The sequence below is a fragment of the Hemitrygon akajei genome, chromosome 1, assembly GCF_048418815.1.
Source record: "Hemitrygon akajei chromosome 1, sHemAka1.3, whole genome shotgun sequence".
Lineage (NCBI taxonomy): Eukaryota > Metazoa > Chordata > Chondrichthyes > Myliobatiformes > Dasyatidae > Hemitrygon > Hemitrygon akajei.
Window position 1 is genome coordinate 34,806,043 of NC_133124.1, and position 17,413 is coordinate 34,823,455.

General features: G+C 40.7%; 1 protein-coding gene across 13 annotated transcripts in view; it reads right to left on the bottom strand.

Moving 5' to 3' along the window:
- Positions 1-17,413, bottom strand: part of sulf1 (sulfatase 1) — a 316,869-nt gene that overhangs the window by 61,082 nt on the left and 238,374 nt on the right. For all 13 annotated transcript variants that reach the window (XM_073040863.1, XM_073040831.1, XM_073040854.1 and 10 more), the window contains 4 exons: positions 13,265-13,415; positions 12,928-13,103; positions 8,555-8,683; positions 7,075-7,131 (listed from right to left, as the gene is read on the bottom strand). In XM_073040863.1, coding sequence (XP_072896964.1) covers positions 7,075-7,131; positions 8,555-8,683; positions 12,928-13,103; positions 13,265-13,415 — 513 coding nt within the window. The remainder of the gene's footprint in view (positions 1-7,074; positions 7,132-8,554; positions 8,684-12,927; positions 13,104-13,264; positions 13,416-17,413) is intronic.

Consider the following 17,413-nt stretch of genomic DNA (forward strand, 5'->3'; position numbering starts at 1 on the left):
TGTGTGTGCAGCTTCATCAAATACTGCCTTGATCATGTCTGGAGCTGAGTGGTTGTGGCAAAAACCAAACAGAATACAGGTGAGGAGGCTATTGGTGAATGAGGTCCACTTGATAGAACTGTTGACAATGACTTCCATCATTGGGCTGATAGTTGAGTAAAGACCGACTGATTTGTGAGTTATTAGCTAGATTGCATTTTGCTCTGTTCTTTTATGAATCGTTTCAAGTCTCAAGTTTAATTGTCATTCAACCATACACATGAACACAGCCAAATCAGCGTTCCTTTGGGGCCAAGGTGCAAAACACAGTACTGACAGTCACGCACTACACACAGCTCACATTGCAGATACAGTTATGATAGCAGAAAAACATACAGATACAAAAAATACCAATAAAAAAAATGATGTAGCCCAAGTCCCTGAGCGTTATGGCCTGTACATCGATTGTAAATAGATGTTGTCCTGGAGCCATGTTTCTGCAAGGACAGCCCACAGCAGTTCCTCATCTAGCACAAGTACAATCATAGACAAATGCAGTCCAGCTTGTCTTCCTGGGAGCTAACACTGGAGAGCAGCACTGACAGGAGGGGCCAGCCCCAACCCAGTACGGAATCTGGTGCCACACGGCCAGCTCTGGAATCCCCTTCCCCAGCGGCCACAGCTGGAGACCCCCAGGCATGGGGTCTGGTCTGCGCCACAACCGACACCATGCAGCCCCCCTCGTCGTCGGTCTCACCAATGAACCAGCGAATAGGACTCGCAGTGATCTGCATTACCAATTTCCAACAGGATCTTGCGATCATAATAAAAAACATCCAAGCCATCCAAACAAATTTCCACCGTTTGTTGGATGGCACACCACCCCCATACGCTGTCTTTGTTGCCTTCTTCCCTGCGTGGCCGTGACATGGTGCACAACAAGTCTTGCTCAACCACTATCAAGCAACTGACTAGTGGGGTGGACCTGCCGTACTCAGTGTTCTTAACGTCCAGCGATCTTACGATCGTAAAAAGGCATGTAGGATGAACAACTACGCCTTTGTTTGGACCCAGAGACGCCGCAGCGTCTGAGTGTGTTGCCATCTTACTGGAACAGCCCTGAGCAATCTTCTACACTGCTGAGTAGATGCCAGCGTTGTAGCTGTACTCAAACAGTTTGGCTGGGGGCACAGTTAATCTGATAATCAGGTTCTCAGTATTACATCGGGATGTGGCTTGATCATCATGAATGTTGTCTTTGTTCAATCCAGTGCTTCACAAATTTCTTGGTATTTCATGGAGTGAATCAAATTGGCTTCCGTGACTGTGGGAATCTATCTGCCAGATAGTGGTTGGAATACTTTAACCTTATTTTTCACACTCACATGCTGGGCCTTGTCATCATTAAGGTGGAGATGTTCTCAAAGCCTCCTACTGTTAGCTGTTTGATTTCCACTACCATTCACAACTAGATGTGGCAGAACTACAGATCTTTGATCTGACCGACTGGTTGTGAGATTTGCATGTGGTGTTTGCTGTTCAGCACATGAGATATCCTGTTTTGCAGCTTCACTGGGATGTGCTTCTGCATGCTTCATTTGATCAGTGTGATCTCCTGGTTAGATAGCAATGGTAGAGTGAAGAATATTCTGAATGAATAGATTAAAGATTGTGGTGCTTTACTCTGGTGGTGCTTGCTGATGGGCATCTCATGGATGCCCAGTCCTGAGCTTGTGGAATTATACTAGACCATTGCATTTAAAACATCTGCAGATCAGGTTAAAGGGTGTCCCTGGTGTGAAGGTGGGACTTTAATTCCACAAGGACTGTGTCGTGGTCTGTTTTACTAATGCCATCATTGACAGTTGTGTTTGCCACTGGTAGATGATGAAAGCAGGGTTGCGACATTAAAGATTTAGCAAATTGTTGTTGTGATTGACAGCAGTAGAGTGAACTTTAATAAAGTCTATTAATTACATAAGTAAAGTGAATGTAAGAGTTTCTATGGAAGTTAATAATTTCATAGATTGCATTTCTGACACACAGAATCCAGTCAAGCCTTCAACACATAACTTATTTCTTCGTGTTAATCTTTGTAGTACATGACATAGGAGCCCTTTGTCTAATATGCATGGAAATCTGCTTTGTAATCCAGGAGAATGCACCTCCAACAGAGAAAGTTTATTGAAGTTAACCTTGCACAACTTATGGCAGCCACATATACGTAAGTGCTACATGTAAAATTTTTCTCTCTCCCCAAAGAGAAAAATTTAAACCAGTCCATTCAAGTGCAAAAGTGAAGTTCCCTAAGAGCATGGGATTTGAATTAGTAATCATAGTGCGAAGACCCAAATCATGAAGTGTAAACAAGGTGTGTTTCCAGATCAGTATATTGAATAAGCAGCAAGGCACCATGCTCTTTCAGATTTGGTATTTTACTTTAAGAAAGAATTGATTAACAAAGTGGAAGTTCAGGAAATTGCACAAAACCCAATCATCTTATAATCACAGTTCCCGAAAGAGTAAAAGTGATTTAGTTTTTTTTTCTGAACGTGGAACATAGAACATAGAACATAGAAATCTACAGCACATTACAGGCCCTTCGGCCCACAATGTTGTGCTGACCATGTAACCTACCAGTACTCTAAAAACTGCCTAGAATGATTCTACCGCATAGCCCTCTATTTTTCTAAGCTCCATGTATCTAAGAGTCTCTTAAAAGACCTTATTGTATCTGCTTCTACCACCATCGCCAGCAGTGCATTCCACTCTCTGTGTGAAAAATTTACCCTGACATCTCCTCTGTACCTGATTCTAAGCACCTTAAAACTATGCCCCCTGATGTTAGCCATTTCAGCCCTGGGGAAAGGCCTCTGGCTATCCACATGAAAGGGTCTTAAATCTAAGCAAAGGAAATACTTTCTTTTTTGGTAAAAAGGTTGGATATGGTAGATAGTAAAATACATCGAAAGGTATGAATGTAAACAAGTAGTGACTAGTTATAAATTTAATACGTAATTTACAAGACATGCATAATCCTCTTCAGGCTCAAAATACAACAGAAAAAGTTAAAGACTGTGTTAAATCAGATAAAACGGTTCATATAATGTTGTTAGTAGAAAAGAGGGTTCAGAACATTTTGGCTTTCAGCAAAGGAAGACCAAAACTTAAATAAGGAAATCAGAATAATAAGAGTAATTAGTAGCACTACTGTGGAATATAGGGAAAAATAAACAATCCTTACAATATGAAACAGATGGTGTAACTGGTAAATAAGGACATGAATATTTTGAGTCAACCCCTCGTGGAAGATACAGAGAACTTTCTGAAATAGCGCAGAACAAAAAGTCTAAGATTAATTAGATGAAAGAAATTAGCATCAGCAAAACAACAATTGTTAGAGAAATTAATGGGACTGAGAGCTGTTAATTCTCCAGGCCCCGAGGACCTGAATGCAGGCTAAAATCTTGAGAGAGGTGCCTGTGGAGATAGGGGGAGCAGTTGGTCCCAGTATCCACATTCCAAAATTCCACAGATTCCAGAATGATACTCACAGACTGTGGCAAGTGTAACATCAATACTTAACAAAAAGTAGGGAGGGTGAATGTGGGGTAATACAGACTAGTACATTAGAGAGCATCTTGACTGGTTGCTTCACAGCCTGGTATGAAGACACCCACGCACCAGACCGGAAAAAATCTGTAGACTGAGCAATCTCCATCATGGGCACAATGGAGATCATCTTCAAAAGGCTATGCCTCAATAAGGCAGCATCCGTCACGAAGGATCTTCACCATCAGGATACACCCTCTTCATTAGGGAGGAGGTACGTGAGCCAAGTTTTAGAAACATCTTCTTCCCCTCTGCCATCACATTACTGAATGGCCCATGAACATCACATCACTATTTTGATCTCTTTTTCCATTACTTGTTTTTATATGTTATTGTATAGATTTCTTATTGCAATTTATAGTAATTTTTATGTATTGCACTGTCCTTCTGCTGCAGAATAATAAATTGCACAACATATTTCAGCGATAGTAAATCTGATTCTGATTCTGAACTATTGAAGGAAAAATGCTCAAATCTATTTTTCTTAAGGAAATTGTAGAATAACAGAGTTAATACAGGTCTAAAAGGAGGAATCATATTCAAATCAAATCAGATCAAAAGAGAATCAGTGACTCATAGAGAATCAGAAATCAAATCAAAAAAGAATTATAGAGTCACACAACAGAGAATCAGGACTTTTGGCCCACCATGTGTCTGCCACTCTATGCTGTTCTATCCATTTACCTACTTTAGGTCCATGGCCTTCTATGCCTTGGAAATTCAAGTAGCTGTCTAGATGCTATGAGAATATCTATGAGAAAGAATGCTTCAGGCAGAACATTCCAGAATCTTTGTGAGGAAGTTGCTCCTTCAGGTCCCTTTCTAACTTCTTATCTCTCATGTTCTCATGGTTTAGACATCCCTACTATTGGGGGAAAAAAAGCCTCTTACTTTCTATTTACCCTATCTATCTCCCCCATGACCTTCCTGCTCTATATTCAATACTCTAATTAATGAAAGTGAGCATCTCATATGTTTTCTTAACCACATTACACATCACAGTGGTCCTCAACCCCCGGGCCGTGGACCAATACCAGGCCGCGAAGCGTGCGGGGGTGCAGCGGTAGGCGGAACGCACCCAGCATATCTTTAAGACTCTGATCTGGGCTGACATTTACGTGCCGGGTGGCACCTAATTAATTAGCTTGTTAATTTCAGCTTTTTTCTTAAAGATGTGCTGGGTGCGTTCGGCCTACCGCTGCACCCCTGCATGCTCTGCGGCCCGGTATTGCTCCGTGGCCCAGAGGTTGGGGGGCACTGACCTACAACTCTGCAAGAGAACACCTAAAATGGCAACCCAGTCTCAATTCTGAGGTGTTTGGGCACCCGTTCTTGACAGGCTAGCTGGATTCTCCAATCTGCAGCCTGAAATTCATGGGTATACTATTATTGGTATGCATATATGGTTCATTTCCACCTGAAGAATATATCATAACATAGGCAAAATGCTGGTGGAACACAGCAGGCCAGACAGCATCTATTGGAGAAGCACTGTCGACGTTTCGGGCCGAGACCCTTCGTCAGGACTAACCGAAAGGAAAGATAGTACAAGATTTGAAAGTAGTTGGGGGAGGGGGAAATGCAAAATGATAGGAGAAGACCGGAGGGGGTGGGATGAAGCTAAGAGCTGGAAAGGTGATTGGCGAAAGTGATACAGAGCTGGAGAAGGGAAAGGATCATGGGACGGGAGGCCTCAGGAGAAAGAAAGGGGGGGGGGGGGGAAGCACCAGAGGGAGATGGAGATCAGGCAAACAACTAAATATGTCAGGGATGTGGTAAGAAGGGGAGGAGGGGCATTAACGGAAGTTAGAGAAGTCAATGTTCATGCCATCAGGTTGGAGGCTACCCAGCCGGTATATAAGGTGTTGTTCCTCCAACCTGAGTTTGGATTCATTTTGACAGTAGAGGAGGCCATGGATAGACATATCAGAATGGGAATGGGACGTGGAATTAAAATGTGTGGCCACTGGAAGATCCTGCTTTTTCTGGCGGACTGAGCGTAAGTGTTCAGCAAAACGGTCTCCCAGTCTGCGTTGGGTCTCACCAATATATAAAAGGCCACACCGGGAGCACCGGACGCAGTATACCACACCAGCCGACTCACAGGTGAAGTGTCGCCTCACCTGGAAGGACTGTCTGGGGCCCTGAATGGTGGTGAGGGAGGAAGTGTAAGGGCAGGTGTAGCACTTGTTCCGTTTACAAGGATAAGTGTCAGGAGGGAGATCGGTGGGAAGGGATGAGGGGGACGAGTGGACAAGGGAGTCGTGTAGGGAGCGATCCCTGCGAAAAGCAGAAAGAGGGGGGGAGGGAAAGATGTGCTTGGTAGTGGGATCCCGTTGGAGGTGGCGGAAGTTACGGAGAATTATACGTTGGATCTGGAGGCTGGTGGGGTGGTAGGTGAGGACAAGGGGAACCCTATCCTGAGTGGGGTGGCGGGTGGATGGGGTGAGGGCAGATGTGCGGGAAATGGGAGAGATGCGTTTGAGAGCAGAGTTGATGGTGGACGAAGGGAAGCCCCTCTACTGTCAAAATGAATCCAAACTCCGGTTGGAGGAACAACACCTTATAATACCGGCTGGGTAGCCTCCAACCTGATGGCATGAACATTGACTTCTCTAACTTCCGTTAATGCCCCTCCTCCCCTTCTTACCCCATCCCTGACATATTTAGTTGTTTGCCTGTTCTCCATCTCCCACTGGTGCTTTCCCCCCCTCCTTTCTTTCTCCTGAGGCCTCCCGTCCCATGATCCTTTCCCTTCTCCAGCTCTGTATCACTTTCACCAATCACCTTTCCAGCTCTTAGTTTCATCCCACCCCCTCCGGTCTTCTCCTATCATTTTGCATTTCCCCCTCCCCCAACTACTTTCAAATCTTGTACTATCTTTCCTTTCGGTTAGTCCTGACGAAGGGTCTCGGCCCAAAACGTCGACAGCGCTTCTCCCTATAGATGCTGCCTGGTCTGCTGTGTTCCACCAGCATTTTGTGTGTGTTATTTGAATTTCCAGCATCTGCAGATTTCCTTGTGTTTGCTCATAACATAGGCCCTCTTTTAGAAAAAAAAGTCTGATGCAATTTCCTGGCTAATGTAGTTTCTTTAATTTAAGCTACTGGACGTTTTTGATAAATTATCTGCAATATCAATAAATTCCAAAATTCACTGAATAATTTTCCTCAAGGAAGTTACACTGATGTGGGTACATAACTATCTAGAATCATGACAACTGCAGATTAACAAATCCCGAGGAAGTTCTATTGTCAAAGCAGAGTCATATCCACGACATTCATCTTTGTGTGAAACTGATGAATATTATAACTACCAGGTTCAATGCAACTAAAAGTCAGAAAATCACCAAAGGATAGATTTTTGTGAAAAAGCTACCCTTGCCATCTAAAACACTGTCTCCGAACAGGTATCTCTTTATGAAAACTGGGGAAAAAAACATGCAGAATGCATTGTGTTAAATTTTGGCGCAGAGTTACTTACCCTCTCTCAATAAGGAATGTGTCACGCCAAATTCTGGCCCTTTTATTTGAACGGAATCTGGAAAAGACATATTGCATGTTAGGTACTAATGACTAAAATTAGGTTTATATACTTTCTTCCAGTGCTGCTTGTAACACTTGAACCGAATCAGGTAACTCAAATATCTGCCAAACTGACAAAACTCCCAAAAGGAAAGTCATTTGCGATTTTCAGCTTTTACTCATTTGTTAAAACAATTGACTATTAATTGTTGGTGGCAGTCCAAAGAAGTTGGAGTTGCCATGTCATTCTCATACTGACCATTTGGAAGCAATTTGGATTCTTAAAAGTACCCTCACCATGGCAACGTCTGTATAAAGGTTATTGTGGAAGTGTGAAGAAACGGAGGTGGGGTGACGACAAGAGAAGACATATGGTCTAGTGTTAGTCTGTTCCAGTGGGCCCCCATGACAACGTGATGCACTTGATCATCGGTGTAACGGCAGCATCTTGAACCATGTGCAGAGTACAGTGATCCTGCATCCTTGTCACTGGTCCAAAATTCAGCACAAAGACACTGTTATAACAAAACTTGTTTGCAAAAGATCAATTTTCCATCAGGGCCCTATTAATTTGTATAATGTTGTTCTGTCAGTTTTGCTGCAAGTTTTATAAAGAAAAATTTGAAAACCTGCTTGTTCCTCCTTCAATTTCTGTCCATAAGTCAGAAGTCAGCCCAAAGTGTCGACTCTTTATTCCCTTCCATAAATGCTGCCTGAACTGCTGAGTTCCTCCGTCATTTTGAGTGTGTTACTCTGAATATCCTTAAGGTTGTTATAGCCAGGAATGGTATTGAGGACAAGCTCCCATTACTCATTAAACGCTCCAAATGGCGTACGCCTCAAATAACGCCTCACAACCAGGTCCAGCTCCTGGTCTTCATCAGTGGCTCAGCTACTAAGCCCAGTGGAACCATTTCTACTGACAGGAGAAGGGGAAAAGGAGGGTTACTGGCACCTTAAAACCAGTCGCTTTGGGCAGATGGGGCTCATCAGCCATAGTTGGCTGCCGGAAGAAAAACACTAATTTCAAACCCACTTCAAACTTGCAGCAAAACCCACTCATGAGGAAGGCTTCGGGAGTAATCTCTGAGGGAAAAATCTAGAGCTGATGTCCCTAAGGCAGTCTTGCATTGAGTTCTATGCTGACTGGCAACTCCTGTGACACTTCTGGTACCAAACTGTATTGATCTCTGCTGTTCCTTTGGGTTCATCACAGCTGCAAGGAGAGGGGGAGCTTGCTACATGGGCAAAAGCTTGCTCTCCATATCGTAGTGCCCCGGGCTTGCATTTCTAGACAGCTAGGTCGCAATTTCCATAGTCAACTCTAACCGACGGAGGCCTCAGCCTCACACTGAAACTCTGTATTTCCAATATGTCTCTCTCACTTCCAATTTAATGCAATGTTTGTCCAAGTGTAGGGTTCAGTCATTTCAGCTCACCTATTTCCTGGCTTTTCAGGCTCCAGTAATTTCAGGATAGATTTGCCATCCATGTCTGCTGGAATATCGAGGCCAGCGATATCTAGGATGGTCGGAGCGAGGTCAATATTCAGAACCAGTTGAGGAATGCTGTTGAAGTAAACACAACCACAGATGAAAAAATGCATTAAATTAAGCAATTTCTTTAAATGCCTGTACACTTGCACTTCAGTTTTAGTGAATTAAGCTCCAAATGAGCTTAATAAAGATGAGCCTACAAACGGTCAAAACAGTCACATTTGCTTATTTTATTGAAGAAACATTAATTTCAAATAGAACAATTTATAGGTTATATGTTCTCCACCTGAAGCAACTTTCTGTGGTTAAATTTCCCTGCCTCTCATTTTTTTCCCGTTCAAAATCAAAATTCCTTTTCAAAGAAGTTATTGTGATAGACTTCCTAATGGCCTACACTCAGCACTTGCGCTGAGATAGAGCTACGCTCCTGTGCAGCCCGGGCATGTTGGATGTTTCTGTTCCAGGTTCAAAAAGAACCCTGCATGTGCCTCACATCCAGGATTAGTGCCAGCGAAAGGGAGCAGGGAGATCTGCGGTGGCTGCAGGCTTGTCACATTACACTTTTATGAGGTTCTACATTTACTGCACTCTAGGTCCAACTGGTTAAGAAGTCATAAACATAAGAGATTCTGCAGATGCTGGAAATCCAGGAAAACACACATAAAATCCACAGGATCTCAGTAGATTAGGCAGCATTTATGGAAATGAATAAAGAGTTGATGTTTCAGACCGAGACCCTTCATCAGGACTGGAAAGGAAAGCGGATGATGCCAGAATGAAAAGGTGGTGAGAAGGAGGACAAGCTAGAAGGTAACAGGTGAAGCCAGGCGGGTGGGAGGATAGGAATGAAGGGAGAAGCTGAGAGGAGATAGGAAAAGGTGGAAAAGGCAAAGAGCTGAAGAAGAAGGAATTTGATGGGGCAGGGTGGATCATGGGAGAAAGGGGAGAAGGAGGGGCACCAGGGGTAGGTGACTGGCAGGTGAGGAGAAGAGATAAGAGAACCGAGTGGAGAATAGAAGAAGGAAAGGGGAGGGAAAAATTACAGGAAGGAGAAATCAATTTTCATGCCATCTAGTTGGAGGCTACCTCGACGGAATAGGAGGTCCTGCTCCTCCACCCTGAGAGTGAACTTATCATGGTGGAAGAGGAGGCCATGGACTGACAGGTAGCTGAAGAGATTGTGGAGGTATTAGCGATGATCTTACAAGAATCACTAGATTCTGGCATGGTTCTGGAAGACTGCTGAACTGCAAATGTCACTCCACTCTTCAAGAAAGGAGGGAGGAAGTAGAAAGGAAATTATAGGCCAGTTAGCTTGACCTCAGTGGTTGGGAAGATGTTTGGAGGTACATTGTAAAATAGGCCATAGTCAGTGTGATTTCCTTAAGGGGAAGTCTTGCTTAACAAATCTGTTGAAATATATACTGTATATATGAATGACAGATTGAGTAATTGAGGGTTATGGGAAACTAGCACAAATGTTAAGGCAAGTCAGACTAGATCAGGCATGATCATATTAAATGGATTTCTGGCTCGAAAGTCACAATGTCTCACTTCTGCTCCCAATTTTTTCTGTCTGCATTCTAATTTGAATCTTCCAATCAACAGGATGGTTGAACTCTGGGAAATAATGAGTAAAACACAAATCAAAGAAGATGCTGGAATCCCAGGAATGCCCTGGCTAAATCTGATTATTATTTTTTCTTCCTGACCACTGCACTGGGGGCACTGAGCTCTTCTTGGGGCAAGGATCATCTCTACTTCAATGTCTATTCTCTAATAAAGCAATGGAGGAATACCGTACTAAATTTCCTCAGTGCCTCTGGTAAATTGCTCCCTAATTTCCATTTTCCCCCTTTAAAGAAATTGGCTTTTACTGTTTGTCTTTTCAATGGCTGAAAATGTTTTTATTGACTACCTTTCCTCTATTTTTCCTTCTCTGCCCTTCGGTGACTATTCCATTTCCAAGGATTCTGGCAACACTTCAAAATCATTTCCCTCTTGACTTCTGCCAGCTGTAGCCATATTCATATTCCCCAGTATTTCCTTTCCTTTCACGTATTGAATTGCTGTTTTTTTTTCACTTGCCTCTTTATTTGCTTTCATTTGCTCAGAAGATTTTCCTTAGTACTATTTTAGACTCTGTTACTCTTTATCCATTTCATATCCTCTAAGTCTGACTAATTCTTTACTTCAGGTTATGTTGATGGAGAAAATGGTATATAACTGATCTCGGCTGGTTCATTATATTTGCTTGAGTATTCGGGAGCTGAAGTGGACTTCTGAGCTAGGGTTCCTACTTATGCTTGTTATGTATGGATTGTTGATGATGAGGACCTGGGGGAGTTTTGGCTTAGCTACAACACGCCTGACTGAAGAGACTGCTGATAAAATCTAGATTCACAAATAGCAAATGATTCATTGGACAAGTTACTGAAGGACTTTCAGCTCTCAATGAATCATTCCATAGTGACAGTCATGACTTTGAGCAGAAGGGACAGAAGTGAGCACAAATATTAATCAAAAGGAAAACTCCCAGGCTGGTTTGTGACATGACCACAAAACTACACTAGGCTTTGGCACAAGGGTTTTAGAAATGAGGAATAAAAATCTGCTTTCTAAATTTATCCCTGTCAAAAGTTCCTGTATAGATTGCCTTCTCCTTGAACTGCATTCCACCACATTTTGTTCTACTCCATTGCAACTCCAAACAGGAGAAAGGATAGTATTTGGTACTCACAAATAGTGATGGTAGACCCAAATGACCACATGCTTGCCCTAAAGTAACTGTCAAATCCAAAATTATTAAGTGTAAATGGAGATGAAAATTCTACCATGTTTTTTAAAACATTCTAATTTTTATAACTGTTAATGGCTCTCTAGTGTCACTTTCTTCCACTGAATCAATAATCAATAGGGTGTCTGTTACATTTCACATGACTACATTTTACCAGCGGGAAATCGAAGTTCTGACCTAAATGACAGGCTCCTATGAGGTTGCTGCCAAGTCATTACTGATTCTGTTTTCTAATGATCAGATCGCTATACTGAACACTTGGCGATCTTTTCATTCATTTAAATTCCAGACTTTGCTGCAATTAGATTATTCAATTCACCAGATTGATTCCTGGGATGGCAGGACTTTCATATGAAGAAAGACTGGATCGATTAGGCTTATACTCACTGGAATTTAGAAGATTGAGGGGGGGGGGGAATCTTATTGAAACATATAAAATTCTAAAGGGATTGGACAGGCTAGATGCAGGAAGATTATTTCCGATGTTGGGGAAGTCCAGAACGAGGGGTCACAGTTTAAGGATAAAGGGGAAGCCCTTTAGGACCGAGATGAGGACAAACTTCTTCACACAGAGAGTGGTGAATCTGTGGAACTCTCTGCCACAGGAAACAGTTGAGGCCGGTTCATTGGCTATATTTAAGAGGAACTTAGATATGGCCCTTGTGGCTAAAGGGAGCAGGGGGTATGGAGAGACAACAGGTACAGGGTTCTGAGTTGGATGATCAGCCATGATCATATTGAATGGCGGTGCAGGCTCGAAGGGCCGAATGGCCTACTCCTGCACCTATTTTCTATGTTTCTATGACCAATGCTATAGATATATCTGATTTTGCTACTTTTGAAATTCAAATTAAAGTAAAGTAGCATTGCTTGGAAATATTTTCTTGGTAATTTTTTCATATATATTCTGTTTCCTGGTGTCAGTTTTTTGAATTTTTTCTCCTTTTTGAAAGATGATTCTGATTTTTATGGAGAGTAGATTTACCCTTTTGACATCTTATTAAACTTCATGAATTACTGTGCTTAGCAGATGATTACATACCAGCATTGTTTCATGCAGTATTCATGAATATTTTGCCGAATTTAGTTCATTTATTGTCGTTCAACCATGTGCATGTATACTGCCAAATGAAACAACATTCCAGTTGGATTTACCTATTGGATACATTTTCTTTACTTTGTGTATCAAGTAACTGGCTGTAAAATAGCAGAGAATATATATTCATGAAGATGCAATTTTCATAGCTCTGTAGTATCATATTTTCGTGGACTTCCCTATTTTAAAGTTATATTTCCTTTGCTCAAGGTTTCCCTACAAGTGCCTGCTGCTTGTTTTTGAGGATGTTGTGTCACATTTCTGATAAACTGGTCAGCCATTATCATTACAGAGTGCTACAGCTGCATCACGGACAATGCTCTATCAAAGTTCTAGTTAATGGGTTATGAGTACGTCAACAATAAAAATTGCCATTCTCAACTACTTCCAGTAAACTTGAAAATTCTAGAAATAATCCCTTACATTGACCCTGGCTCCACATTTGGTCCACGAACAAAGAAGGGAACCCGGATATCAAAGTCATATGGCATTGATTTTCCTTTTACCAGTCCAAATTGGCCAATGTGGTAGCCATGATCTGCAGTGTAGATGACGTAGGTGTTCTCCAGTTCCCCAGTCTCTGCAAGCATCTGAAATATCTAAATCATAGTGCAAGGTGTCTTAGTATAACTTTGACTAGTTGTAAAATAGAAAGAAAAATATTGCAAGAAAAACTTATTTTACTGCATTTTCATTGAAGTGCTTGTGGGAAAACCATTGTTTACTTCTTGTCATTAAATGATTCAACAGTGACCCTTACCCTGTTTACAGAGTCATCCACTGACATAAGTGTCTGCAGCCGCTTTCTCTGAAGAATGTTGGTGAACTCCATATGGATGGGCCTCATTGCCCCTGTGAATTGCATTATCCAATGCTTGTCCATATTCGGAGCATAGTTATAGCTCGGTGTACTGGAGACAACAATACAGAAATGGTTCAAGACAATGTTTAATTTGATTCCCATTTACCAACTTCTACCTAATGTCTAACACTGTGTTGTCTCATATTCCAAATGCTGGTAAGGAAAGATGAGCAAAACATTGATATGCCACAATTCTGGTCCACAATCTGATCAGTTCTCTCTCAGTGAGAAAACTACTTGAGCATTTCAATCGGTGCACATGCATTAAACAACAGTTTGCTTTTAATTCCTTTCTCTAAAATGACTACAGCAGAACTACAGCTCTTCAGCCACAAACCATAATATTATTTGCCACCTCTAATGATGTTGCTTATCAAGTACATGTGGAGCTCCATTCTGAGCAATGATTACTTTCTAAATAATACAATAAACACATTATTTTGTTCCCACGTCACATAATAGACGTATTATGACGTATTCACATAATAGAATAAATGTATTCTATTTTCATGAAAGTACTGCCTTAATCATTGCTTGATTGTTTTAACTATGGTATATTAACTCCAGTTCCCTTAAAATGCATCATTATGCTATTGGTTTGGATTTATATCAGTACGACAATAATGAAAATTCACAAACATGAGAAAATTTGCTGATGCTGGAAATCCAGTAATCCCATCCAACCATAAGAACCTGCAAGTATCTCCATGCTACACGGGATTCGAGGGTGGTGACGGGAGTGGGGAACAACAAATTGCCTTACCTGCTGGACACTTCCTCCTTCGGGTGTGGAAAATGGGCGCAGGATTGCGGGGGGTGCAGGTCTAAATTTTCACTCTATCCAAACAACCAAGGGTTGAACAAAAGTACTTAATCTAACTAAGTAAAGCATATAGAACTAAAGAGAATGATATTTTATTATGATATTGGCAGATGCATGAAAATTTAACAACTGCTAGATGAAAGAAAGATCCAGGTCATCATGAACTGTCCTGGTTAACTTACGATACAATGATAGTGGAGTTGTTGACTTGTTAGACATATCAAACTCAATACAATAGTCCCATAAAAGGTAGTATGAAAAATAAAAATATATATTTTAAGGAACCTTAATTTCAATAAATAGGAAATAAAAATTAAATAAATAGGACTTTATTTCCTGGAGCGTAGAAGAATGAGGGGAGACTTGTTAGAGGTATATAAAATTATGATGGGTATAGATAGAGTGAATGCAAGCAGGCTTTTTCCACTGAGCCTAGGGGAGAAAAAAAAACAGAGGACATGGGTTAAGGGTGAAGGGGGAAAAGTTTAAAGGGAATATTGGTGGGGGGCTTCTTCACACAGAGAGTGGTGGGAGTGTGGAATGAGCTGCCAGATGAAGTTGTAAATGCGGACTCACTTTTAACATTTAAGCAAATCTTGGACAGGTACATGGATGCGAGGTGTATGGAGGGATATGGTCCAGGTGCAGGTCAGTGGGACTAGGCAGAAAAATGGTTCAGCACAGCCAAGAAGGGCCAAAAGGCCTGTTTCTGTGCTGTAATGTTTTATGGTTCTAAGAGGACTAATCACCCTCAAAGACTCAAGTTAACAATAAAATATACAAAAGAAAGCTAGGGTAAGTAACTTTTAGGGAAAATTGAATAGCCGGCCTCAAGTCCCTTTGTACACTTGATTTTTAAAACTTACCCCATTTCGAAAATAGTCTACGCCTGTACTCCTTCTACCAAATTGCAAGACCATACACTTCCCCACACTGTATTCCATCTGCCACTTTTTAACCCATTCTCCTAATCTTCTATCCATGCTAGTATCTTTCCTACAATACCAGGGGCTCTTATCTTGTTTAGCAGCCTCGTGTGGCCCCTTGTCAGAGAATTTCTGAAATTCCAAGTAAACAACATTCACTGGCTCTCTTTTGTCTATCCTGCCTGTTATTTTCTCCAAGAATGCCAACAGATTTGTCAGGCAAGATTTCCCCTCAAGGAAATCTACTTTATCATGTGCCTTCAAGTATCTTGAAATGCCATCCTTCATAATAAACTTCATCATCTCCCCAACCACTGAAGTCAGGCTAACTGGCCTACAATTTCTTTTCTTCTGCCTCTCTCCCTTCTTAAAGAGTGGAGTGACTTTTGCAATTTTCCAGTCCTCACAGAACCATTCCAGAATCTAGTGATTTTCTAAAGATCACTGCTAATGCCTCCATGGTCTCATTAACTACCTTCTTCAGACCCCGTCCATCTCATCCAAGTGACTTTTCTACCTTTAGAACTTATAGCTTTCTAAGCACCTTCTCCTTAGTCATAACAACTATACTGACTTCTCCCCCTTGACACTGTTGAATTTCTGGCACACAGCTAGTGGTTTCTACAGTGAAGACTGGTGAAAAATACTTAAGTTCACCCACCATTTCTTTGTCTCCCCTTGGTATCTCTCCAGTGTCATTTTCCAGTGGAGAGATAACCACTCTCACCTCTCTTTAGCTCTTTATATATCTGTAAAAACTTTTGTTCATCCTCTTTTATATTATTAGCAAATTTAATCTTTTCTCTCCTTATTGTTTTTAAGTTGTCTTCTATTGGTTTTTAAAATCTTCCCAATCCTCTAACTTCCCACTAATTTTTGCTATATTATATGTCCTCTCTTATACTTTTATGCTGGTCTTTGACTTTCCTTGTCAGCCATGGCTGTAACATACCCCCTTTAGAATACTTCTTATGATTGATGTTCAAAAGTATTTTCTATATTAACCAAATAAATGACAAACATAATAGCAAACAGCCAAGTCTAGAACAAGTCTGGTGATCATACATTAGAGCTAATTAACACTCAATTTGAAATTCACATCTTTCAAAATGTAGAAATTAAAATCACTGCAATTTCCATTAATAATAAACAATGCTTCCAAAACTGCCACACACAAATGAATCAAAATTGGCATGAATTGATAAAATATGTTAAATAAATAGTTTTAATTGCTAAGCATAAATCAGGATTACATAATTCCAAAGTAATCATTGAATATTGATTTCAAAATTAAATAAAGGCAAATTGGGACACTTTTTCTTAAAACATTTTTAATATATTCAGACAGAAAGAAAATAGGCTCCACTGCACCGGCCTTCTTAATTGTTAATTTAACATTGATTAAGAGTTCCTTTTCAACAAGCTGGAACTAATCCTGCTGTTGACAGGTGGTTTTGTCTGATTACTATACAAGATCTGAGCTTGCTGTAATGCCAGAATATTTTGCAACTACCTTTTAAGTCCATCACTTGTAGTCTAAAATGCCACTATTTTTTCACTTAAAAACAGGTAATAAGGTCATATTACCCCCTAAATCCAACCTTTGATCATAAGGATATTTCCAATAAGGATTCTTGTGCAAATATTCTCTGCATCTTGAAACTGTCAGATGAACACAGTCGCAGCTAACTGGAGATCAATGATCTCAAAATGGAAGGGAATGTAAAGATGATAATCCACACTCCGAACTGATGCTATCCAGAGAAAACAGTTAGCTTAGTGCACTACTTCAATGAGTGTTGTGTAACCACCAGAAATGTAAGGTTCAATTTACCACCTAAAAATAATTAATTTTATTAAAATAATTTTTTCTTTTTCCTAAATGCTGCAAAATAAAAGGCAGTTCACAGCTGTGCAGATTTTAATGTGAATATCCAATGATTATTTTTCACTAAAATAGATTGTGGAATTCATAATAGTATCACATACACTTTCAGTACCAGCCATTTCTTCTTCATGCCTGCCCAGAGCCATTAAATAACAAGTTAAAAAAATGAGCTGCCATCAGAAATACATTTGAAAACTACAAAACTAACATCTTCCACTATTAGCAGAATAAAACCATTAGCCTTAAATAGTTAAGGTCAGTTGATAAATATTGGATGTAATACTGCATTGCAGTTTTCTTTTTCATTTTAAATTAAACATAAAATCTTCGGCCCTTTACTCATTAACTAGTTAGAACTCATGAATCACAAATACACCAAAGGATAAGAATGAAAAATAAGTCTAATTCCA